The 26,969-nt window shown below is 36.8% G+C and overlaps 1 protein-coding gene across 1 annotated transcript; it reads left to right on the top strand.

Moving 5' to 3' along the window:
• The first annotated feature begins 978 nt into the window (after positions 1-978).
• LOC132076569 (uncharacterized oxidoreductase ZK1290.5-like) lies at positions 979-26,900 on the top strand. Its single transcript, XM_059477698.1, has 7 exons — positions 979-1,078; positions 2,025-2,081; positions 3,029-3,277; positions 9,688-9,789; positions 21,652-21,743; positions 26,126-26,304; positions 26,813-26,900. Exons 1-7 carry the CDS (start codon positions 979-981, stop codon positions 26,898-26,900), a joined length of 867 nt encoding a protein of 288 aa, XP_059333681.1.
• The last annotated feature ends 69 nt before the right edge of the window (positions 26,901-26,969 follow it).

The raw sequence follows: 26,969 nt of genomic DNA, 5'->3' as shown, positions 1-26,969 counted from the left end.
TGCAGTATCCTTGTCCCTTACAACCACCAGTTTTTCACAAAATCTGTAGAAATGTAATTGTCTTGCATGTTTTGCAATCTGTCAAATTTGGCTTAGTTCAGTCAGTGAGGTAACAGGGCTATTTCCCTAGGAAAGAAGTTAAAATATTAGCTAAAAATAGGAAGCTTTTCCAAACTTACTGGTATTTGACATAGTTTCTTGAAAGGAGCTCCTATTTCTTATCAGCAAATTCTAGGGAACAAATGTATTAAATAATTTTAGAAAATGGAAGAGATGGAAAGTGTGTAGGTTCGTACTAGTTTTAAATGCATGATTGGATTCTGTCTTTTAATATATATGTACAGTGTGAATTACATCTCTGTGAGCAAAGGGGAATCCCAAACATGTGAGAATGTTAATGTGTTCAAAGAGCATTGTTTAATTGTCACTGCAATGAGAATTCCTAACGGAAAAAGAATTAGAAAGTTCAGTCCCTTCACTTTCGTTATCCTTCTGCATCTATGACTTGTAACTTCTTTAAACATGTGTGTAAACACAGGAAAACTGTGGTTTCTAAAGTCTAGAAATGTTCTATTAGTAATATAATTAACTTATCCACCTATTGTTCATGATTAAGTTGGCTTGCAAAGTGGTAATATTAAGTAATTGTTGATTTCTTTTTGATTATTGTGTAGTGCACCAGGACTGTTGTAGTTCATTTTTAGGCATAGAAATTGAGATAATTTCCTCCAGATTGATCTTGCTGTCTTTATTTCTTGTGTAACAGGTATGCATGCCATCACTGAATGGGGAACAATAACAAAATTTGTCTGATTTTTGTTTTCTTAGCCACTCTCTCTCTTTAACTTAAAGGGTTAAATTAAAAAAAAAAAAAATTTGTTTGTCCTAAATGTTCTTACTGAAATCCATTATGCATGAAAAGAGTCTGAGTCCATTTGCAAGACCTCTAAATGAACTCCATTCATTCTGTGCTTAGAAATGTCCATTCAGCCAGAAACAGACACAATAGTTACAACCTCATTTATTTTGCACCAGTACCGGCATATTAAAAGTGAAGAGTTTGTTGTGAAGAAATATAGTAATTTTTCTGTGCTGGTTATATAATTTTGTAATAAAATCCCTTTAGGATTTCAATATTGTAAAATTGCATATATATTCTTTGCCCATAAGTATAATGTAGTAGCATTGCAGTCATCTAAAATTCTTAAACTTTCATGAGGATTTTGAAGTAGCTATTTTGAAAGCCAACTTGTCTTAGCTGAATGTAGCCTGACTTAGCTTATTTTGATGTAAAACAAGTTGTAGAGACATTTATTTCTAGTTGGCTCAGAAATTAAGCCAATTAATAATCATAATTAGTGGCTATGAAAAAAAATAAGATAGAAATATTTAAAGTTTTGTCTTTTAGAACATTGAAACTTTGTTTATGTTTGGAAAGTAAATTATTTATGAATGCATGTCAAAATCATAGGAATGTAGTATTGTAGTTTCATCAAATCCATGAAGTCAAGAGTTTTGTTCTTGACTCCACATTTTGTTGGCCTCAAATATTAAGTGGAAATTGTTCTTTTGTGTCTAGCAGCATGTCATGGTCCTGATGTGTATGGGTGGGAGATCAGACCATATTATGTCTTAGTTTAAATGACTTTGAGCGTTCAGCAAGACTCACTGGCTTTCCTTCTAAGATCAGGAATGAGCCAAAATGGTAAGCATTTAGTAAAACCTGGTTCACCTTCCATGCAAGTTGGGCTTTTCTAAGTCCTCCTCGTTGCTGCTGGTTGTTAAAGTGTGAGAAGGTCCTGCAGCCTCCCCTGGGCGTTGCTGCCTTGCTGGGCTCCGGGGCTCTATGCAGGAGCATCTGTGGTGCTGTCAGTGGTGGCCCCTTCCTGCCAGCCTGGCTGGCCAGCCAGGGCCACTTCCATGATGTACAGGGAGTGTTTGGGGTGGAAGGAGAAGGGTAAGGGCAGGTACAAATTTCACTTTAAATAATACTTTTACCTGGAGTCCTTTATTGATTTTTTTAGATTTAGCAGTGTCTGAAGCCCTGCTGCTGTTCAGGACTGTGCAGGGCCGTGTCTCAAGTCGGTGATGGAGCTGTTTTGTGCTGCCTGTTGTTTACAGCATGAGGGCCTTTAAGTACTAATCATCAGCTTGGAAGGAGGTGACTTGAACTGACTGAGCATTTCCTCCAACAAACTGTAGAAAATACTGTTTGTGGGAAGTGTGTGGACTGAGGGTGAATGGGTGAGGGGCTCATGGCAGGAAAAGCAACTAACAGGAAAGGGTAAGTAGAAACATCATCCTCCTTGCTCTCAACCAGTTCTTTATCTGAAGTCCTCCTGGTGGTTGCTTTTCCTGCTGAGTCTCCTCCTCCTTCCGTCCCCTTGACATGCAAAATACAGATCCAGTGAATCCCCATACAATGACAGTAACAGGATTTTGTTGCTGAAACTCCCTGCATGCCCATTCTGTAACTCTTTTGTAGGATTCCATTGTTTTGGTTACTGCTGAATGTGACATTATGTGACTGGCACCTGCACTGTGGCCCAGCCTGGGATTGTACAATGCAATAATGATTTCAAGCTACCAGGAGTTCAACAGAGTAAAGGTTTCAGGATATGCTTTTTGAGAAGTAAATAGTATTAAAAGTTGTTCAGGTTTTTGGGTTTTTAAAAATACTCTAATTTGTAACTGTTATGCTTCTGTATGAAAATTAAAAGACATATACTAATTTCCCATAAAATATGTTTTCTCCTTGATGATTTTCAGCCTAGCTTCTTGAATCACTTTTATACAGTTAAATGCTGTTGATATTTGATTTTGATGGAGTTGCTTCTGATCAGCACCAACTTCTACTTTATGTATTTTCCAAGCCTAAAGATCAGTCGCTTCCCATTTCTTTACTATGAGGAAATGAAAATTAAATAAGAAGCTTTTGTGACAATATTAAAAAAAAATTGGAAACAATGATAAAATATGCCCCTCATAATTCACTGCTGACAATTCACTTCTGCTTTTGTGTGTTTAGGTACTTCCCACCGGGGTGGCTATTGCCATGGCGCGGTGGTCCATGCCCTGCAGAAATGTGGCGTTCGTCACATTGACACAGCAAAGAGGTATGGCTGTGAACACCTCCTCCAAAGGGCCATCAGAGAGAGTGGTGTGAAGAGAGAGGACCTCTGGATAACCACCAAGCTGTGGCACAGTGATTATGGCTATGACAACACAAAAAAGGCCTGCTTGGAGTCATGTGAAAGACTCGGTGTTGAATATCTTGGTATGAATCTTTACATATAGCTCCTTTGTTGTGCTTTCCATGGGAGTACTTGCAAAGATGGATGAATTCTGAAAAAAATTTCTATGGTACAGATGGGTCACAGAAACCAAATTCTGCCTTTATTTACACATTTGCAGGTTCCTTGTTCTGTTTGTTCTCTAGGAAATTCACATGTGTACAATTATGAGTACAGAGCTTTTTCTTGTTGCAAATGTTTTGTAAAGGTATTTTTTATTATTAAATTACTTGAGGAAAAACTACATCAGTTTTTTACATTTTGCTAAAATCATCCAAAACCTATGAAACAAGGATTCATAAAACTTTACAATAATATATTGGCAACAGGGTGACAAAGATGCCTGGTTTCTTCTGTGATCTGTTTTCTGTTTTCAAGGAATAGGGGTCCTTTCCAAAACTTACTTTGTAGGTCTTTTAACTTTTTAAAATTCTGAATACTGCCTTTGGTTTGGTCTGTTTGATGGAATATTTTTTGGAGAATATGTTAGAAGTATCTAAAAGAATTTAGAAAACTAAAATTAAAGCTTAACTAACACTGCATTTGTAAATTTACCCTGATCATAACCTGCTTGTTGCCAAAGATGTGATATTGTTACTCCCTTATTAGAAGGGCAGAGTTGCAGTAATGATGCCAATTAGTTCTTTGCAACAGGTCATAGGAGAGGAGGCACCTGTGAATAAACATGATATTTGCATATTTTAGCAATAAACAGACTTCAATGAGGAAGTGAATTTTGCTGAATTAATAATGTATAATATTAATGGCAGCTGTGTGCTGTACTCACTGCCCTTTTTTACTTGAGTACTTTACAAGGTGAACAGAGAAAAACCTGTATCTGTTAAAGACTGAGATACATGCACATCTTTGGCTCCATTCCTTCTGGAAATGTATCTCTTAACTTCTCCACAGGTACAGAATAATACAAAATGAATGAAAAGTCCTTTTTGTTTTTCCTGTGCAAATGCAGGTCACTGCAATGAGACTTTAATAAAAAAAGTTTTGAGCCCTGACTTTCTCCTTTAAACTGAGAAATAACATTATTCCTCCTCTCTGTTTTCTGCTTGTTACATTTTGTTCGCTTTCTTTTTTCTTCTGCTTGCTCTGGCACTGGTGCTGAATGTTGATGAGAGGAAAACTTGACTCACTTCCAAGAAGTCATTTGCAGTGATTCCTTCTAGTACTGTAAGTTGCTCTTTTTATCTCAGGTAGTAGATTAGAGTAGATGCTCGCACAAATACTGAGTTTCTCCTAAGAAGAAGTGTTTAAAAGAAGAAAAAGAATATCTGAGAGCAAGAAATGTGCTAATGCTGTCACTATGTGAGTGAATCCTTGGAATAGCATAAACAGAACTTGTTTGTCAGATGTGTTAAGAGCTGAAACTTCTTCTGCACATATTACTAAGAGCAATTTAGGACTGTTGCAGCTGCCTGCACAATTAGTCTCCATCCTTGATTTTTCCTCATTTTTTATATTTTTGTTTTGGTTTTTTAATACTCTCAGCTATCTTCCCTCCTTCTTCACCTTTCTTCAACTGATGTGGAGATGTCTCAAAAATTCATGCAGCTGTTCCTGAACCACTTAGTCTGCCATGGTGACCTAAATCATATTTATATGATCAGAATAAATCAGAATTCCCTGATTCCATTCCATAGTATTAACCAAATATGTGGGGGTTCACATGTTCTATAAAAATACATAGTTTATAAAGAAAACTGGAAGAGCCTGAATAATATATCTGGGATGTTAGATCTTTATGTTGGATGGAAAGTTAGTAATTCAGAAATGCAAAAAGAAAAAACTAGAGGAGCTCTGGCAGCTAAATGCACAGCTAGGATCTTTGTTTATGTTCATTTTCTGGAGGGTCCTTAGGAGTTACCTAGTCCATCCATAAACACTGAATTAGAAACCTGACAAATAATCTAACAGGAATTAATAAGTCTTTGCATTATCAGTATATGGAATGTGAGATGTTGAAAGCAGTCTTGGCTTTTTAAGAGAAAATGTAAAATACTCCATATAAAATACTTATTATGAAGCCTTTTCAATGAACACTTTTCAGACAAGTGGTACTAGGAGAGCAGTGTTCTAGGACTTTTTTTTTGAGCTGGAAGATTATATATCCATGACATGATGGAAATTTGTATTATTTGTGGGCAGTGGTTGTAACAGATACTCTCCTCCTTGCATTTTCTAAATGTGATCCTCAACTAGCAGTAACAGTAAACCAATATGGAATGGCAGCAGATTTTACAGGTTTGGCAGTAGCAGAATACATTCCTTGGGATTTAGATCCAACCTCTAAAGTAATTTCTTGAGTGCTGCTTTGTGGGTGACCAAATTCATAAACAATTTTATTTTCCTTTTGACTGTCCCGAGTTTGTCCCATTCAGGCAAGTCTGGCCTATTACGAATCCCAACTGGAGCTGGACAAATGCTCTATCAGCAGCTTCACTGTAATAGATGAACCACATGAAATTAGTGAATTGTCATAATTCAGACTCTGTATTGCTTCAAAACACTTTGTAGATTGTTTCACACTGATCCTTGTTCAATAGAAGGAAACGCAAAAAGAACAAAAAGGATTGAGTGAGAAAGAAAAATACATCATATCAATATTAAGTGACTGTTGAGAAAAGCAAGGAAATACGATTCCCAGCATAAAGACAGCTGGGAAACATTGCAGAATATTTTTTTGCTTTTAGGCTTGATAGAAGGCCAGGCTTGTTTTTCATACTACTAGGTTGTTTTAGTCAAATCTTAACTTTTAAAAAAAATATTGTATTAGGGATTTTGCATAGAAATGCAAATTTTTATTTCTGCAAAAACAACATGTTGGCTTTTAAATGTGTGAAATGGCCAGTTAAGAGGAAGTGTGTTGATTGTAGGTGCTGCAACCATTAAGAAGCAATAAGCCAAAGTGTCAGTGTGAAAGCAGCTCAGGTGTTAGTTTTAGTTTTCCTGCACCACTATGCATTGACATTTAATGACCTTCAAGCCTCTGCTCACTGCTGCACCATTACAGCCTGACTGTGAGCAAAGGATGTTTTACAAAGCTCTTAAATATGAAACCAGATTGTGAATGTTTGGAGGTTTTTCCCCTTCTTTCTCCTGATACTGTGAATCAAGATGAATTTTTTTAGATTTAAGATTATTTTTTAAAAATACATTGTTGGAAGGCATCTCAAGATATTGATTCATTTTTCTCCCAGTACAAGGCACAGCCTCATGTTCTCAATAAAAATGTAGTCTGTTCTTAAAAACCTCCAGTGATAAAGTTATGTATTTCTTGATTACTAGAACTTCAAGCTATTTCAATCAATGATTAAAAGCTAATTTCTTGCCTCCCAAAGGAATTTAAGAGTGTTTGTGTTCTCACAGTACCCCAGGAGGGAAAATATTTTAAGCAAAAGAAAATGTGTATGTGGGTGTAGGGTGTGAATGCGTGTACAAATAAAGATGAAATCACAGAGCTTGGTATGTGAGGTGATTGTTGTTTTTATTGGCCTGCAGATGTGCTGGAAAGTTTTCTAACAGCTGCAGTAGAAGTAAGGTCCTGGCTGTGCTGGGGTGCTTCCCACATGACTGGCAGAAGGACTGTTCTACTCTTTGTCTGAGCTAAGGCACCTTTGCCCCACACCTTTCAGGAACACTTCTTGCAGTCAGGAAAACTGTACTTTGTGATCCAGTAGATGCTTTCTAGTCCTAAATGCCAATATTTTGAAATTTGAAGTAATTTTCATTTCAATGAAAAAGCTTAAATTGAAAGAAACATGTTGGGAAGATGTGGTCATGGTGTACCTGGTAACAAAACCTTTCTAAAACAAAGGACAAACAGCCAATCTTGTTTGCATCAGAGGCCTCAGACACTGCTACAGAGATGGGGGATATGTTGCATTTTTTTTGGATGTCTGAGGCCTGAGATCTTTCAGTTATCAGATCTCTTAGAAGTCTTTCTTTGGAGAATGTTTCAGTTTCCTGAGCAGAGTACAATGCATCTGTGTCTGTGGAAATCCATGATGTAACATTTCTGTGAGCATTTCCACACTGTGGTGTCTAACTGAACAGTCAGGCTTTTGGAGAAGTAACTGGTGGTGAAATTCTGCTGAAGTTTGATTATTTTTGCTAAATGACATTTTTTTGCATAGTTAAGTGGTTCTTATTAGTCTGGTTTGGAGAACATAGCAAGCAGCAATTAAAAATACACAATTCTTCCATTTTTCTGGGAGGTAGGCATCACATCTCAGTAACTTACACCTACTTATATATGGGACTTGCTTTACATAAGCAAAAAAGTTCCAATACAAACCTGTCAGTCTCTATGCAGTAAGTAGCCCCAGTAGCATGTATAATTTTGGATCAAAATGAACACTTGATATTAGCAATTCCTAATGCTAATCCTTTGGGTTTATGTCTGATATAAATCAGTGGAAATTTTATTGGCAACAGAATGTGAGTAGTGCTGAGTTTTGCATGTAACCTCACCAAATGCTTTATTCAATATCCCAGTACTACTTTTCAGTTAAAATTTATATTTATTCCAATACCATGTATTGGTATTTACTTTTAACAAATACAACTTTGTTTCTCAGAGAAATTAGTAAAGAAGTAATTATTGATACATTGGTGATCAGTAAGACTGCATGTGGAATTGGAAGTGGATTTTATGGATAAAAGAGCAAAGAGCAATCAACTTTCCCCTTTTTTGGGATACAAAACCAGACACTACAGATGATTATATATGAGTGATTATTGGCTTGTCTAAGCTATTGTATTTTAAAAGTCTAGGAGTTTATAATTGTATTTAAATGGATATCAGGAAGCACAAATGTAGCTTGTGGATTTTGTGACACAGCCAAAATAATGTTTTCCTTGCTACATCTGTAATATATTTTACTGTACATAATTCTGTACTGTTCTGATTAGATTTTTAAGGTAAGTAAAGCACTTACTTGTTGCAATGATGTGCCAAAATTGGAGCTGGTGTATTATAACAAATTTCATGGCACATTTTCATCTTAAATCAAGGTTGAATTTTTACTTTTAGAGGGGGAAAGCTAATATATCAGCCCACTGATACAGTAATTGTTAGTGTAGCCCTTAATTTGGGAATAAAAGGGTTTTTTCCCCTTTTCTTTCATGATTCCCAAAGCAGAGGATCTGTATTTTCACAAAGAAGTATAAATGAATGGATTAGTGTATCCAAAGAAAAAAATACTCTTCTCATTGTAAACAAGTCAGGTATTTTTATTTCTTAACTCTATTTGAACTGCCAGAAAAGGAATATTATGAAGCACACAGAAAATGGTACACATCTCAGCCATCTATTTATTTTCTTTTCCTGTTTTTCATCAGACTAATATATGCAGCAAAGGCCAAAACCTGTTTGACTGGGATACCTGCAGTTACCTGTTTAATCTGCAGATGGAATTTGAATAGAAATGTAATTGTTTTCCAAGTATCTCTCCATTTCTCCTTCAGAATGTCTAGCAGTGTCTACAAACTTGTAAAGGAGTTATAGATCTGTAGTTTTTTTAATTTAAGTCTGATTTGGAACTGAGTCCAGTAGATGTACATTTCTCAATGTTCTTCCCTTGCAGGAAGACAGCACACAAAGAGAAGGGACCAGTGCTGGAGGGGCAGCACTGATCCCTTCTCTGTGGTAACCAGTGACCCAAGGGGTGGCATGGAGCAGTGTCAGGGGAGGTTTAGGTTGGTTAGGAAAAGGTTATATGATTTAAAGATAATTTCATCAGCAGTAAAGCTTTATTGTGTTTGAAGTTGTGCGAACATTCAAAAAAATGGAATAGGGCATAATTTTGTTCCCTTAAAATATTATTTATTAATTTAAAAAAAAATTACAAAGGCTGATGTGAAATTTAGACAAAAAGTCTGCATAAAGAATGTGCTATATTTTCCAATTTAGAAGTGGAAGTAATCTTTAGAAAGGAAAAAAACAGACCCACTGCTGAGGTTGTATAAAATATCTGCAGAACTGCCAAATATATTTATCTTCCGTGAAATGGAAGACTTGCAGCACTTAATAAGCAGTAGTCCACTCATCATTCCAGTGGCCAAAATCCTTTTGATTTAAACAGGGCTTGTTATGTGTGGAAGGTTTATTAAGTGCATATGTGACCATGAAATTCTGATTACAGTGACCGAAGCATGTGGAACATGTGCAAGTTCTGCTACCCTTAGCTGTGAATGTGATGTTATAGAATTCATTTATTACAACTAACTGGATACATCCAGTAATGATCACTGAGCAGTGATTGGAACTATTATCATGATAATGTGTTAGGGGCCACTGGAGGGAAAATGCTGTCTCATGTGGTTTGATTATTTATTTTTGGACACTATAATAAGCAGTCTGGTTCTGTTTCTTTTTTAGATCTTTATTTGATTCACTGGCCTGATGCACAGGTTCCAGGTAAAAGCAATCGAGAGGTCCGAGCTGAAACCTGGAGAGCCATGGAAGAGCTCTATGAGAAAGGTGATCTAATTACAAAGCTACCTCAGAAAAAGGAATTATAGTGTGCTTTGGGATTGGGAAACTCATAGTGAGAGATGTTCAGAAATTTAATTTGAACTGGATGTTCATATTTTGATGGAATTTGGGTGTGTAAGTTTCAAAAATCTCTTTGAAAATTGCAGCATTAGCAGTTTGGTCCTGCTTGTAAATAATATGTTGTCACATTCTGTCCATGAGATTAATAATGGTGTGCATGCTTTCTTGAGGAAGTACACTGATTCATTGAAATCTCTATGCCACCACAGAACACCATTGAATACTACAGAATGTCTTTGTAGTAACCTCCTTTTTAAGTATAAATCATGCAAAGTTTCGTCTCCCTTAGGTTTTTTTTTTTGTGACTGTATGATGCCATTTTCCAGTTGTGGTATTTTATAACTGCATTTTGAAAGTTAACAAAATAAAATGTCTAGGTGAGAAACAAATACTCAACTGCGGATTCTTTGGTACAAACTTTTGGGAAAAATTTTCAAAGAATGGAGCTACTCTCTCAGGTTGAGATAATTCACTTTGATTTTCAGTGCACAGCAAACTTCAGTTTATTATCATAGTGACAGGAAGAGTAGACTGTAGATTTAAGAGGAAGATTTTGCTCCTGAAGTATGCAGAATCATTAGAAATTACGTGAGAGAAGATCCTGTCATGCCATTCTTGGGCCATGTGGAGCACCCTGTTTACAGCTTCAGAGAAGTTCCACAAGTGGGGAGAAGACTTTTGGATGGAGTAATCTATCCACTGACCCAGAGCTGCTGAAATAGTGATTGCAGCAGGGGAGTTGTACAAAGGCAATTTCAGGCTGTGTGCCACTACCAGCTTTACCAGAGCCTCTTACACTTCAGTCCTTCCTTTAATTTGCTGTGCTTCTGCAAACACAGAGGTAAATGATCTTTGATATACCTTTTGTTCTTTTTATATTGAGCATAAGGGAAGTTGCTAAAAGTGTTTTCTGCCATGTAAGACATTACAACATTCAGTTTTTAAAGTGCTTCTCTGACCTAGTATTTCAAACCATGAATAGCACTTACATCCAAAGATGGATAATTCCACAATGCATTTCATCTTTTCCACTGGGAAGGTTTTTTCTGATGAGTATTTAAGCTACTGCATGCCATTTGTGCCTAGATATGCCATCCTAATTTGCTGCAAACAGGTTGTATTTTCCACATTCTATTATTTTTCCTATCCTATGGGATTTATTCTGCTTTTGCATGCATCTTTGTGATCTCTTCTGTTTTACAGGATCTTCCTTTGTCTGTATCTTCCTAATGGAAAAGACTATGAGCAATTCAGTGGTCTTTTATTAAAGTCACTGGAAATACTATTGCTCTTTTCACAAACAGAGGGGAAAATTGCTTTTTGTCTTTGTCTCTATGCATGATACCTCTTTAAAGGTATCTCATGTTAGATTGTTTCCCCCTGTGGTTGCATTTCTTCAATGTTGTTTTCAATTTCCATGTTGCTACTTTCAGTCTTTTTCTGAATTTAAGCATTCTGTGGACTCATGAATCATTTAGCTGAGGATAAATTTTCCAGCTCTGGTTGTTGAAATTACCTCAGATCATTTACAGGGGAAAGAAAATGTAATGGTCTGGTTGAGTCAAGTGCCTTAGAACCTCAACTTCCACACTTGCTTTAGGGGATACAGACTCGGGATGTCCTGACCATAACTATGTGTTCCTGAAATGACACGCAGATGTTAACCACTCTGGAGTTGGAAATGCAGTGATTCCTGAGCAAAAAGTTAAATAATTTGTTTGCATGGTTAACCACTAGATTTTCCACCGAAGATTAAACACTTGCTGCATATCTTTGTGACTTGCTATGTGTTATGTGAGCAACATGGTTTGAATTGAATGTAGGATTTGGTCAAAATCCTTACTGGAGGAAAAGAATAAAATCTTCATTGATTAGGGGAAGAAATTGAAACTTCTATGAACAAGGGAGTTCTTTGTCTTTTTGACATTAGTTCAGGTAGTCATTGGTTTGTGTTTGGAATTCTGTTACTTTTTTATTTTTTGAAATGTTTATTCTGGAAAAAAATATAAACTAAATGCTTCACATTCAAAGGTTGACATTTTAAACAAATAATTTTCTTCTGCAGTCAATTCACAAAGGTAATATTGAAATTATTCAACTGTGAAGTGGGTTTAGTAGCTAGCTGTGTCCATCATAAAGAGCATCTGAAAGTGGAGAGGCAATATCCACTGTCCTCTGTAGAAAACAAATTGGTGTTGTGGAACTGCAAGGGTTGTGCAAGATGGTTAAAAGTTGTCAGTATTGACTTAAGTCTCTGATCTGGCTGAAGTTACCAAGAATTTGTTTCATCATTTCTCTGTATTCACAGGTGGTTTGAATTCAGGTATTTGTAAATCTCATTCTTCAATTTAAATCCAGGTTAGTATTTATTCTGCAAAATTCCACCTACCTGGGACAGGAACCATTATTTTAAAGTAATGTAAATTATTAATTATCTATTATTATTATTATCATCAATTAAACTAGAAGGAGAGTAAATAAACTGTTAGTACTCCAGACTGTAAAAGTCTGTAATGGAGATTTTTTTTTTTTTAATATTATATTAACTTTTAGATAGGTCACATTGGTCAAAAGTTGACACAACCAAAATACCAACTCCATCTATATTCATAGATCTGAGAGAATTTTTTTAAAGTTATGTCTACAAAAATTCATTCAGGTTCATCTGAGAGCCCACACAGAGCTTCTGGGACAGACACAGGGCTGCTGTAACACAACTCACAGGGCTCTGGCCTCAAGTGTCTTCCCACCCTGAGGAGAGACAGAGCTTCTGGGTCTGTGCCCAGTCTAGGTCAATGTGCACTAATTTAAAAGACCCTGTCCCTAAGTAATATAAACTTTGTGCAACAAATTTCAAAAATATCTTAATATTTTTCAGAATTATTAAAATATATATTTTGGGAAGCAGAAAATTTGCATGAAGAATTAAAGAAAACTCATACTATATTGAGTCTGATTTTCATAAACTCCCAAGTTTTTTCATAAACTCTGGCTGTAGAGGATTTATTGTTGCAGGTTTATTGCTATTTGAAGGCAGCAGGTGCCAATGAACTTGGTGTGGAATTGGTAGATGTGTTTCATTGAGATGTGTGAGCATCCTTGTTTACTGTTTCCTAATCCATAGCTGCTTAGTAATGTTTCTTATATGTACTGCTAATGCAGGTTTGGAGTTGAGCTGTAACATCAGAATATTATCATAAACAGAAAGTAGTAGTTTCAAGTGATGAGAGAGATCCTCTGCTATCACTGAATAATCCCCTCTCTGGTTTACCACTGGTTTTCTATTTCATCAAAAGGGATTTGAGGCTTGCATTTTGTGAAAGACTCTTTTGTCCTGATATGATGTGAAGTGAAATTATGAACAATTTAAAATGAGAATCTGAGTAGTGTTTGTTGGGGATCTGGTTTCCCTCTCCAGTTGATTGCTCACCATACTGAAGTTTTGGGTTGCAGTGCTTGCATCCAATGTGCTTTGGAAACTGAAGGGAATGTGCTTACTGCCCCAAGGCTGGAGTCTCAGCAACACTTAAAAGAAGGTTTCATGTTCTAGCACTGTTCCCTGTGCTTGAATCCCCTGTTCAGCTGCCTCAGGCGACTGAGCAGCTATCTCAAGATCACACTTCAGGTTAAAAACAATTTCCCAGAATCCTGAGGGATACCATGACAGATATGAGAGCATGCCCAAAAATACTGCTAGGAATTCTAAAGCCATTGTTGTCTTTTACTGTAACAGTATGACATACTACATTAATTATCTGTGTTAAAATAACACACCCTGGAAGTTATACCTTCTTCAGTTGTTTTAATCCCTCTGAATTGCATCAGAACCATAGTCCTGTGTCTTTCTTGTTTGCCCTTGAGCTAGAGAGTCTTTGGCTAAATATGTTCATCTTTTCTCCTGGCTAAATCCTTCAGTAGTTTCTTAGAGTCCATTAAATGTTCTACTAGCATCTTTCCCTCTTTAACTTGAAATTTGTATGTTTATACCCTCTGTCTTCTCTTTGCTACAAAGGCAAGATTATACTTTTAGTTTGTTTTGTATTATTCCTATTGTATAGACAGAGCCAAGTCATTAAAGTTGCTGGTTTTCATTAATATCTTTCCAGGGAAAAATGTGGTAGAGTTCTGGTCAGCAAAGGCAGATAGATATTTATGGTGGTGTCCAAACCTATGGCAGTTGTATCATTCCATACCATGAATCAAGCAGACAAATTTTATGTATATTTCCCCAAATCATACAGAAAGTATTAGAATGCTTCCTTCTAATAGTGATGAATTAAAACATTGCTTTATTCATGAGACTTTCGTGTGCTGATGAAGAAAGAATTCAGTTCAGAGATTTCTGTTTTGTCTTACAGTCTGTGTCTTCCATGTCTTCCGACCTGGGATTTGCATGCACTTAGGCCTGACCTTGCTTCCAGAGGGAATTGTGCCAACTCTTACAGTAGTTCTGTAGCTTGGGGATCAGAATTCTGCACCTGGTCTTTGTATTCAGCCCCAGTGATCAGAAGATTTTTTTAATGAACAGCCTTCTAAGGAGCTTCTACTGATAAGCCATTGCAACTTCCTGATGTTAAGAACAAATGAATGGCAAAGGAAAATTATTTTCTTTACTGGTTTTAGAATTTTAGTAGATACCTGAAAGTATAAAATAAAGGATTTGGAATGGAATTTAGAATAGTGTTTACTTACACTAAAAACTGCCATTAAAAATTCCTGTGTGACTTCTGGTAGACCAAACTGATAGCTCTCTATTCATGGCAGAAAAGATCTTGTTGCTAAACTGATTTCTACTAGCTCAGGAAAACACAGTTGTAATAATTAATTTATTTAAATGCTGTTAAATTTTATTTTTTTTTATTATTGTTGGCTTCTTTGACTTGTTAATCTGCTGCAGTTTGATTGGAGCTGTTTCACAGGAGCCAGATGACTCACGTTGCAGTCAGATTGATGAAGACTCTGTCTGTGCTGCAGTGCTGAGAGACAGAGAATTCTAGACCTGTGTCTTTGTTCAATAGCCTGCATTTGTGTTTTCCTTTAAATAGTTATGGGATAAACACTACTGAGGGAAAAGGGAGGAAAAAAATTCTAAAACTTGGTCAGTGAGACATTTGTGCATAATAACTGGTTATTTCTGTTGAAACAGCTGAAATCAACTAGAGTACTTGTAATATCAAGGCTATGGTTTAAATTTTTGTGGTCTCAAAATTGTCCTTTTGTGGAATTATCTTCTCCAGTAGTTCAGAACAGAAGCCAAGCTGCCTGCAGAATCCATTCCAAGATACATACATTGAGTCATATATTCCCTTGACAACTGCAACATTCCCGTGTAGGCATTTGTTGGCTGGCTGATGAAAGCAGGATGGCAAACTGCTCTGACATGGGGAATAGTCACTGCATGTGCTCACTGGTAATTGGGCTGTTCCTAGCAAAGTGACCCTTTGCATAAGCAGTGTCTCTGATGACCTTGATTTTTTGTGGCCAGCCCATCATCCCAGCAAGCTTTTCCTACGCACATGCGATCATTACTCGTCCCTCTGTCTAAAAATGCTGAGAAGAATGAGGGCTCCCAGCCAGGGCTTTTGCCTGAACTTGGCAAGAGTAGTACTGGGGTGGTTGTTGTGGGTTCAGATCCCACTAGAACTCACTGCCATTTTACTAAAATGGTTTGCTTATCTTTTTAATGTTTAGCAGTGCAGCTTCTGCTGACATGAAATATTCTTACTTGCATCAGAAATTCCTTGATGTGTCTTACCATATTTTTTGTTATGATTATGTGTGTGATTTGAAGAGAGTCTTATAAAGTAAAAGAAATTGTTTGGCCCAGTAATTAAAGCCATGTAACTTCATTCTTGGAAAAAAGTTGTTTTTTTTTTTTAATTCCAAGTGAGAAGATATCTAGTCAACCCTAATATTCTTACCATCTTCATTGCTGAGTGTAGACCAGTTCAGTCATCATATTTTCTTCCTCCATTTTGTATCTGTTCATAAAAGTAGGAGGGAAAAAGGTTCAGTGAATGGCACAAATTTCTAGCACATCCTTTGCTAGGTGACATACTCTGATTTAAGTTGTGTGATGAACACCTGACAATTCAAACTGTTGTGTTACAGCTCCACAAAACATTTGCCCCAAGTGTGTTTATGGTAGAAGTCATATGTGAATGTGTGTTCAGAAGTTGCACTGAAGCTTTAATAAGCAAAAGCAACTGACTTGCCTAGAAACGGTTCTTTTTCACGTTGATAATATTCTGTCTGCAAGAATCTCTTGTGAGTTGTTTTTGTGAGAAGCATAGTTCAGAAGTGTGTTTTCATGGGGAGATGGTGAGGATTTGGGTTTTGCACCACACCCTTTACATCAGATAAGACAGCAATAAAGACACGGAAAAAAATGTTACACATATTTATGTTAAACATCTTAAAGAAACCTTCATCATTTTAGTATCTCATTTAAGAAATTACCATAGAAAAAGTTCTTTTGGTGCAGATGGGAAAGTGAGAATGAATCTAAACTTGCATTAACATCCTTTTTGTCAAAGCTGTAAATAAGCAAGCTCCGCAAAAAGATTTAAAGCAAAAGTTGTGTTCCCATACAGATGTGCCAAGAGGTCCCAGTGTGAATACAAGAACTCTTGTGAGGAAGGCAATGTTGAAATATCTTTCAAAGGAAAGTCCTTGTCAGATAAATTATGCCTTTTCCACAATATACATTATTTTTTTCTCAATAAATAATGTACATTTTGGAAAAGGCATAATTTATCTGTTTTGCATATGTTGAAGAAAAACCTTAGATTTTTAACTATTTTAAATCAGTGTTGATTTATTAACATCAGTTAGGTTGCTGCTATTCATAGCACTTGGGAATCATTATCCTCTCAGATACAGAAGTCCAAAAAGTATTCCAGTTCAAGAAACCATGCCATCATATTTATAGGGGCAACAAACTATGTAGAATATATATATACATTCTAATATATCTTGCCTCTGTTTGTCTGTAATACCTCCAAAAAGCTACTTTTAGGGGTACATATTCTATTCTATTACATAGCTAAGTTGCTGATAATTTTGATCACATTTTCAAGTCACAGTGTGTGGTAGCATTATTGAATAAAGTATGGTGGGATTGATTTTGTCCCATGTAGTGGATTGGGTTTTTTTCATCTGGTCTGGTTTGTAATGTCAACTATAAGGATAAAAATATGTCAACATAACTAAAATAACATTGCATTGAAGTAGTTAGAATGATCAGTCATGGTCAGAGACAATGTGCATTAAGGCAGTACTATGTTGTATTTTGCTGTTTAGTTAGTCATTTAACAGTTGTGGAAACTGCCTGCTTGTAATGTGTTTTCAGTCATGAAGTTAACAATTGGACTTGTATTCATGCCCACCCTCCTGTTGTCCTCATGGTTTATCATGGTTCAGAGGGGATGTGTAGCAGGAGTGATGATCACAGAACTGCAGACAAGCACCTGTATTGTGGCTGTGAATAGGCTAAAAAGACATCCTTTGGATGAGGAAGTACAATTTCTGTATTTGTAGTTTGCCACAGTCTTCCTGTATGTCTCAGAGAGGGGCACATAGCCTTCTGGTGTCTGTGTGCTTTAGCTTGTGCTGTGGAAACACGTGTTCTTTCACAGATTTAGAAGTTAATTCCTCGTTGATTCTAAGAGTAGTCTGCTTTATTTATCAAGGCTTTGGCTTTCAGTCTGCATGTGGGCCACTCTAAGCCTACAGCTTTGATTTAGCAAGTTATGCTGAAATGAAATCTTGTAGGGTTTCTATGAGTAGTGCAATTTACACCCAGCATGCATATCAGAGAGAATGTGGATCTTTCCAACCTGTGCAACCTTCCTTAATAAAGATACAGTGACTGCAGTTGACCTCTTGTGAAAAGTAGATCCATTTGTGTTTTTATTCTGTGGCCTGAATAGAAGATATAACAGAATGGGCACTGTTCACTCGATGTGGGAATTCTCCCTTGCTCTGACTCATGTAGAGCAGCAGGGAGGGGGAGGAAAATGGGCTCCACAAACCTGGTATCCAGTTTTGTAATTTACAAAATCTTTTTGATCTGAACTTTGTACATTTAATATTCCGGAGGGTATTTAGAAGTTTGATAAAAGTCTGTAGTAGTGCTGGAGAAAGATAAGGCTCACTATTGTACTAAAACAGGGTTGTGGTGCCAAGACAGTATATTTATGTTTTTTTGTTGCAAGACTAACAGTGCCCATCAAACTTTGTATAATTTGGTATTATGCAGAGTAAAGATAAAAATACCCAGTCATTCTCTGAGTTGCAATACAAAATACTTTAGGCTTAATACTCAACTATATTGCAAACCAGTCCATTACCATGATATAATGCTTCACAGTAGCTGGGAGAAATACAGTTTGGTGAAACTACCCATGTGATAGGGGCCAGGATTTTTTGTGGAGAATAAAAAAAATCCTTACTTTTTTTCCCCATTATAATCAACTGTTATTTTGCCCATATGTTTTCTTATGTGTCTTGCAGAGTTTTATGATAGGCTTTCAAAGCTGGATGAAATTTTCTGTTCCAGCATTGTGGTCAGTCAGTTTTTAGCATGCATAAAGGAACCAGTGTTCCTACGTTTTTCTTTGAGCCTGTGAAGTCAGAGTCGCAAGGAATAGCACAAAGCCTCAGAAGATATAACAGGAGCTTTTGGGAGCTAATGGGGAATTGCAAACTCTTTGTTTATTGCACCTGGCACTTTATCAAAACCTGCCTTGTAGGGGCCAGACCAATCATTTCCTCAAGCAGATATGGAGGATGCTTTCTCTCCCTGAGCCAAAGCTCTGTAAGTTTGTAAATAAGATAGTTAAAATGCATATTTTAAGAGTACTTTCTAGAGGGATTATAATTAATATATTGCAAACTTTTATCTCAGGAAACCTGAACTTCAGGACTAGTTAAAACAGTTATGCTAAAAAGAAGTATGGACTTCAAAACCACCTGCAATCACAACAGCTATGACAACATGTATTTTGCCTGAATTGTCTGAAAAAAAGTTTTAAAGCATTCTAAACAGGCAGTAAATAAGGGGGGGAAAAAGAAAAAGCCTGTCCCATTTTCAAGAGCATTCTGGTGTTTTTGGGACCCATGGCAGGAGCTCTGGGGAGCTTACCTCTGTTGGTGCCCCAGGAGAGAGGAAATATAAGGAAATGTGTCCCCTGCATCTCCCAGGTTCTTTCAAGGCAATGAGTCAGGACCATTTTTCACAAGTTTCTCAATATGCATATTTTTAATTTCTGCTGTTGATATAATTCCATGGATCTTGTTTGATAGACATAGTCACAAGTGTCCATCTGTCAGATAAGGCCCAGGAGCTAACCAGACCTTCTGTTCCTTATCCATCTTTTCTTACATCTTCATTCTTCTGAATTAATCCAGAAGATGGAAATAGGGAAATAATTCTGTATAATCCTCTCTTACAGGCAGTCTTTCTGAGATTTGGACAATGCAGAGCAAAATTAACTGTGTTAATTTTTCATCAGGCAAATGGAAGCAATTCTCTAGAGTAGAATCCATTGACTGATTGTTCAAATTTAAGCTCTATTTCCCAGTGTTTTGAATTCATGTTTCCATCATGCATTGAAATAAGATTTTTTCATACAGTTAGACTGAGCGATTCTTTAATTAATATTTATAATTTATATTTTAATTTAATGCAAAAGTCAAAACACTTTAACTGTCATATAGTAAACTGTAACTAACACCAAAGCAATGGAGGTGACATGAAGGGTTCTAACTTCATCCAAACAAGTTTGTGTATTTAATGAAAGGGAAATGTTTTAAGTGTATTTCCTTAGAAAAATTTCCCTTAAGAAAATACTAGTTTTATAAAAACATTGAAATTCTAATTATTTCTGTGTTTTCTGGGAGAGTATTTACTTTCTTAGTTTTGAATTAAGCTTTCTCTGTGGGACATCACTCTGAACACATGAATGCTATAATACTGATTTTAGTAGGAATGACTCAGATGACTTTTAATGCAAAACATAAATACCTTGAAATTTCTTGATGAGAAATCTAACACGATGGAGCAGACTACAAAGTCTCCTGTGAGAAATATGCTAGAAGCAAAACATCTTCAAGTATACTGTAGGGGAAAAAATGGAAGCTTTTTGTGGAAATGTACTATTTCATGTCTGTGACTTAATTTTGTTTTATTTCAACCTGAAATGAAAGCTTTATTCTTCAAGGGCAATAATGGCTTGTTTTTGTAACTCCTTAGCTTTCAACAATAGTGTATAATATTTTGGTTCACCATTGTGTTAAAACTGTGTTTTTCTGACTGCTGTGGCATAATGATTTATTAGTGTTGACACTTGAGGGTTGTTTGTCAAAAGCTCAGCTTTTGCTCCTTCTGGCAGATTACATACAAATTATGTAAATCACTATAGTGCTGGTTTTTAACCTAATTATGTTATACTCTTGAACAATGGTAATTTCTATAAGGGAAAGACATCTGGAATTTTAGTTGTTAATATATTTTTTCTTCTTTTGGTATTCCATGAAAGAAGCACATCAAAAAGCGATAGTATGCGTGCAGGTTTTTTTCCTACAGCTTATACTTCAGTTTATGCTGCTAAAATAATGTGAAAGCTGATCTAATTTTTTTAGGACTTCAACAATCTGTTTATACAAATTAGCAGTGAGCTGTAACTTCACTTACAGAATTTCACAGAGGACTAGAAAAATGTAATTTCTTTTTTCTTATATAGATACACACGTCTATGCATTTTATACAATTGCTCTACTCAAATAAATACTGGATTAACAACAGTGATCCTCTGTGTTCACACAGAGGCTGAATTTCCATCTGTAGCATTGCAAACTGAAATACAGCTCAAGTCAATGCAGACAGAATTCACATACTGAGGAAATTAGCCTGAGCCATGGTCCACAGAATGCACAGCCTAAGGAGCTCCCTCCTAGCCTAGCCCCAGCTGCCTTTCTTGCCAGCTGGGCTTAGCAAAGCAGAAAGATCAAACTATCCCAGACAGGTCAGGGCTGAGGGGTGGTGGCAGGCCAGGACTGGGAGTTGGCTTTTATCATATCTGAGGTTTGAAGGAAGACATCTGATTTCTGGCCTGTCAGCTCTTAATTTGTACACTGCCTGCACACTTGTGGTTTGTTTAAAAAGTAGCCTTCACATCACCTAGGTCCCATTTGACTTCGTTTGCTTGTCAACAGGAGCTGAGAAATCCAGCTACAATTTCAACCTTCATGGTTCTTGCTAGGCACTGCTTATTAACTTGAAGATTTTACACGGAGTTTTACGTAACCTCTTGTAATGATCTAACAGAAAATAGGCAGTGTGACATGGTTCATTTGGGCTGCATGTCCTTGGGTTGTATTGCTCACACCTTATTAGTCTTCAGCAAATGTTCCACTTTCCTTTAGTTTTGGCAAGCTGCTTGGAACACCATTTCCTTCTTTTCATTCTGGTGGAGTCCAATTGTTCTTTGCTTATACTACATTAGCCTTTCCCAGAATTTAGCCTGGAGTTTTTATACACCGGGGAGTTTCCAGTGTGTTAAGATTATAAAATGATTTCCTAATGTGACTGTGAAAGAACCACATTTTCAGATAACACTGTCAAACTAGATTTCAGTGCCGGTTTTCTGTGTTCCTTTGCGGTATTTTGCTCTACAGAAATGATGTAAAAAATAATTTTGTTCTCCTGAAAGTGTTAATTTTCAAATCATCCACCCAAGTAGTTAGGATTGTCCTAAATTTTTTTCTTGTTCTGTTTTTCTTTAGGTTTATGTAAATCAATTGGCGTAAGCAATTTTCTTATCAGCCATCTTGAGCAACTAAAGGAGGACTGTGTGATTACTCCACATGTTAATCAGGTGAGTGGATACATGTATTTAAAGTATCTGGGTTTGAATTTTTACTTTGGTTTTTTTGGTTAGCAACCTCCTCCCCACTCCTATGTATGAAAGGCTACACCCAAGTATTGCTTTAGTCATCCAGTTTCTTTTTTCATTTCTATTTGCGTATTGAAAACCATTCCGGAAGATGACCCAAAGGGTAGGGAAGTTCTTCCTCAAATTTCCCCACACATTTTCTCTCCCAGGCTACTTGTTTGTGTCTGGGTACACAGACACAAACAAATGGTCCCTGTGACAGTTTTTTGGTGATAAAACAGTTTAGAAGTAAAATTCCAGAATCACAGAACATTTAGCATCTTCAGAGTGAACCAGTTTTTGGAAAGCCTCTGTTTGAATACTTTTGTGTTCCTGTAAGCAACACTTAGTCAGTTAATTACATATCCATGTAAGGATGCCCTTCCCTTGCTCCCCCCTCATTTCCTAGTTCACATGAATTCAGTGAGCTCCTGCTTTAGGCAGGTGCTGTGACAGCCCTGCAGAATGTTTTTGCTGCCCTAGGCAGATCTAGGATGGCCACCTACGTACCAGCAGGCTGCCAAGACACTCGACAAATGTTCCCTTGTTGCAGGTTCTGCCTACAGCTGTGCTGGAAGTTCATGCTCCCATTCCTTCCACCTCCTGCCAGATGGTGTGTGTGTGTGTGGTGACATGGATGTGGGAACTGGAATGGATGGAGTGCAGGCACAGGGCTTCCCCTTTGTACAGGTGGTCAGGATTTCTGACAGCTGTTTATGGTTTAATGTCATTAACAGCCATAAAAGTGTTGCCAGAGTGTGACTGTCAGAAGCAAACAACTCTGATTTTAGCTGTCCACTATACTAAAGGTTACTGAAGGGCAATTAATTAATTTTAAATAAGCCTAAACCCATATACAATATTTAAATCCAGTTATTCAAAATAAACCATGGAAATATATGTTAAGGTGGGAAGGTTGATGACTGTTTAATAATTGGTGAATTTACCAAGGTTCAAGAATAACACATCTACAAAGACTTACTAGAGTTTGGCATGAATTGTAACTGCCTGTTAAATAATAGTAGCTTTTCAGTTTTCTACTAAATCACTTCAAGGAAAAAATAGTGATTTTGTTTTGAAATTTCCTCTTACCCACAGTGTCAAAATGTTACCAGTCTTACTTTTTTAATAGTGTTCATGGCCACAAGCTGTTTCTTGGTGCTATTTGCTTTTTCTGAGGCTAAAAAGAGGGTACAAAAAGTTGAGGTGGTGGTGATATTGAGGGGTGGGAGAGGGCCCCTGCTAGTAATTTCTTTGAGATGCTACACAGCAGTTGTGAATTGAAAGCAAAAACCAACAGTGAATTACCCATACCATTGCCAAGTGCTCCACCTAAAACAGTTTTGTTATAGCATTAATTTATATTTTTAGAGTTAAAGGAATTTTATAAAGCATACTTCAGCTTATCCTCAAAAAAGTATGTATTCTGTTTCTTGCTTAATCTTGGAAAGTTAATGAGTCTGATGGTAAGATTACTTAAGTATCATCAAATAAATAATGAATTTCTAAATTCAAAATGGAAATGCTGTACTGAGTTCTTATTTCACTGTCCACAATTTATAATACAGTTTTCCCACTATATTTATGAATAAAATAGTGTACTGTTTCAATGGGCTTACTAAATATAAAACATTTGCAAACAGTCATTGGATACAAAGTCTAAATATTGAAGAAACAAGTGGAGGAAAAATACTTCCCTTTTAGAGTTAAGAGTGTTACAATTACAACAGTCCCCTTTTGATGTTAAAATTGAAAGTTGGGGATTTTTTCTGTGAAGGGGAGAAAGTAGGAAGGCAGGAGAAATAAGCAATACTTCTGTTTTACTAACCAAGTTTCAAGTACTGTCTTTCTTCTCAGCTCCTGGGAAAAAGCAGTATTGTCTTTTAAAGAAGCAGACAAGGCCTGTCTTTTCAAGAATATAGTATTGCTAAGTTATTTATTAATAAGTAAGCACCTTTTAAAATTTCAGTATACTTTTAAAAGTACTAGTAAACACTGTAAAATGATGGTACTTTATTCTAACATCATGTATAGTGAAACCTACAATCTAGTTCCACGTTTGTGTGCCAGAGTTTTGTAATTGACTTGGCAGTAGCAAGTTTGGATTTAGGCTCAAAGAAATCTTTGAAGTCTCTCTAAAGGTTCATTGCCCTATCATTCAGGGGGAAAAAATATTTTATAAGTACTTAACAAATATATATGTTTCATTTATTAATGTGATGCACTGAACCCAAATATAAGCTGTTCCTCTGTGAATTCCATTTAGGAATTCAGTAGAGGAATTCAATAGAATTCAATATTTTTCCAGTCCTGGAGAAGTGTGAATTACTGTGTAGTGACCTCAGAGAGATTTACTTACTTTGTTGGTATTGCCACTAATATTGAGCTCTACTGTGTAAATTTGTACAAGGTAGAAATGCATATAAGACAGTAGAAAACAACCCCTTTATACATAAACTCACTTAAACTGTACTTCTATATAGAAAGTACTCATTGCCTTGTATTTCAGTTTCACAAAGAGAAAAAATGGTAAGACAGCATTGCCATTGAGAAAATTACTGAATTCCAGATGTGCAGAACTTTATCATGTGTAAAGGACCACAGCAGGGTGGAAAGAGCAAGACCTCTGTGCATCATCATCTGAGGTCTGACTTTCTAGGGCCATGTGTAAGGGTTGTTATTAGGCTCAGCTTTTCCCCATTTGCTATGACTGTTGTAAAAAAACCAGTGCTTTGGTTGGAGGTCCCCTGTGGCTGGGCATGTAGCAGCTGTGAAGTTCTGTAATGTGAGCTGCAAACTGTTCTGTTAACCAGATGCCAGTTTTTACATGCCAGTCAATCAGGATAGGGTGCCAGAAAAGATCAAGATCTTCCTCTGCCATTATGTGACAGACAGCCCTTGCCTGAAAACGTCTGATGACAAAAATAGCAAGGGTGGGGCAAGACAGGAAGCAAGAATTGTTATTTTGAGGGGAAGGATATGTTGATCACTCACCTTATGCCTCTTGTAGCTCAGGATCCTCGTACCTTGCAGATGCTGCTAAAACCTTCCAGAATATCTTAATTAAAAGAAATAAAAATTCCAAAGTGCTTATTTTATTTGATGCATTTGATTATTTTAGTAATATATTTAAGAAGAAAAATACATGCTTCTACCAACACAAAACTGCATGTGCCAAAATGTCAAAAATTCAATTCACAAAATTTGGGAGCCTCTGGATTCAGTGAAAGGCACAAAGTATGATCTTTTCAGGTGTGAAGTAGTTGTTGCTATGTATTCTGCTTGTGAAGCTTTCAGGTGATACCTCAGCATACTGGTCTTGATTTAAACATTTCTGCTGTAACCTGAAACTGTGCTGCCTGGAGTCTTATTAGACCAGCAGGTAAATTCTACTTGCAGTTTAATTAGTAATAAATGCTGAATAAGTCACATGATGCCATAGAGGCACTGCAGATGTTTCAGCATTTGGTCCTAAATACATAATTTTTATTTAATATTTTTGAACTGCGTTATTTGCTATACTTACTGTAAAGAACATCTGCTAGAATTGCTTATTACTCTTTTACTAATCCAGTAATACACCTGGCTTGCTCTTTTACTTCTCCCCTCGTAGTTCTGCATAGATAAAATGAGAATATTTCATATCCAGCTCAGGTGCAAACAAGGGAATAACTGTATGACCTAAGCACTGCTCTTACACATACAAACATGAAATACAAAGGGTACTCAAAGGTCAAGAAACATCAAAGGTAGAAGACATGGATGTCTGCTGCTTGAACCTTGTTCCCGAGTCCACCTAGTAATTTAGATCATAGCAGCTTTAGGCTGACTCAGCCCAGCCTTCCAGGGGCACAGTTTTTTCTTAGCTCACGTTGAATGACTGCCAGCCTATTGTTCCTGGCTATTGTTGTCTGAAAAGACAACATGTACTAAAGATGAGAAACAGGAAACGTTCATTTGTCCTCTTTATGGCAGAAGAAATTTTCCAGATTCCACGTATTGAGGTGATTGCTCAGAAGAGTGTTTTTCTGCAAAATGCGTAAGAGTTCAGTCCCTGGAACAATGCTGATGACCAGTCACAAAAATGCATCACATGATTTTGTATTTTGTTAAAGCAAACACTACCCACTTTCTTCTAAATGCAGAGTAATGTATGCTTCTTACAATGAATAGACTGTAAAATACTTATTTAAATAACTTATTAAGGAACGTCACAGAGTTTCTTTTCTGGTTTTAGCTACATGCCAGAATATGTCTCTCCTCTGAGATGATTACTGTCCAATAACTTCTTTTTCCTTTTGCTCCCAACAACTGTGTCTTTGCAGCTTGTTACTTTTCCTCTTTTAACTGGTTCTTGGCAATTTGTGATCTTCCTTGCTACAAAGGGTCTCTTTCACACATCAGTTCCACAGTGTGATTGCTTCCCTGCACAAGCTGATGGTGACACCACACAGAACACAGGATTTGCCATGTGCAATCCATGCCAACAGGCTTTGCTTCCAAGGTGAGGTCCTCACCCTAAGCAAATTGTTCTGGTTGGTCGCTTGCAAACCCAGCCCCTGCTCAGCCTCCTCCCCTTGCCTGGGCAGCTCAAAGATCGCTAGAAAGAATCATTAGTAAAGAAGCAGGAAAGGACATAGATTTGGGGAAGAGAAAGTAGTCTCAAAGTACCAGTAAAAGTGACCTGATGCTGACTTCCACTGTTCATTTGTATATATTTCTTAACAGTAGAGCAATAGTGAAAGTCCAGCTGCAGGTCAGGCAGACAACTGCGCCTTGTTTCTGAGGGAAACAAAATGCAGCTAACTTTTTGTGCCAATTATTGGTAAAATACGTGATTAATACCCTTCCTGTATCTTCTAAAACTAATGCCTTATGCCTACTTCCCAGAAACAGTGACTTCACTCATGTTCTATTTTTAAAACAAGAGAGAAATTGTTTTCATTTTCATTGATGTTTTCCACAAAATGTGTTTTCAGGGTTTTTACTGAGTTTATTTCTGTTTATCTAAGGTTGAATACCACCCTTTTCAAAGACCTCAGGAGCTGGTTGATTATTGTAGGAGCAGAAATATTGTTTTTGAAGGCTACTGTCCTTTAGCCAAAGGTGAAGCACTCACCCATCCTACTGTCATTCAGCTGGCAAAGAAGTATGGCAGAACTCCAGCAC

The sequence above is a fragment of the Ammospiza nelsoni genome, chromosome 9 (genome assembly GCF_027579445.1).
Source record: "Ammospiza nelsoni isolate bAmmNel1 chromosome 9, bAmmNel1.pri, whole genome shotgun sequence".
Classification (NCBI taxonomy): Eukaryota; Metazoa; Chordata; class Aves; order Passeriformes; family Passerellidae; genus Ammospiza; species Ammospiza nelsoni.
This window is presented reverse-complemented; position numbering and strand designations above follow the sequence as displayed.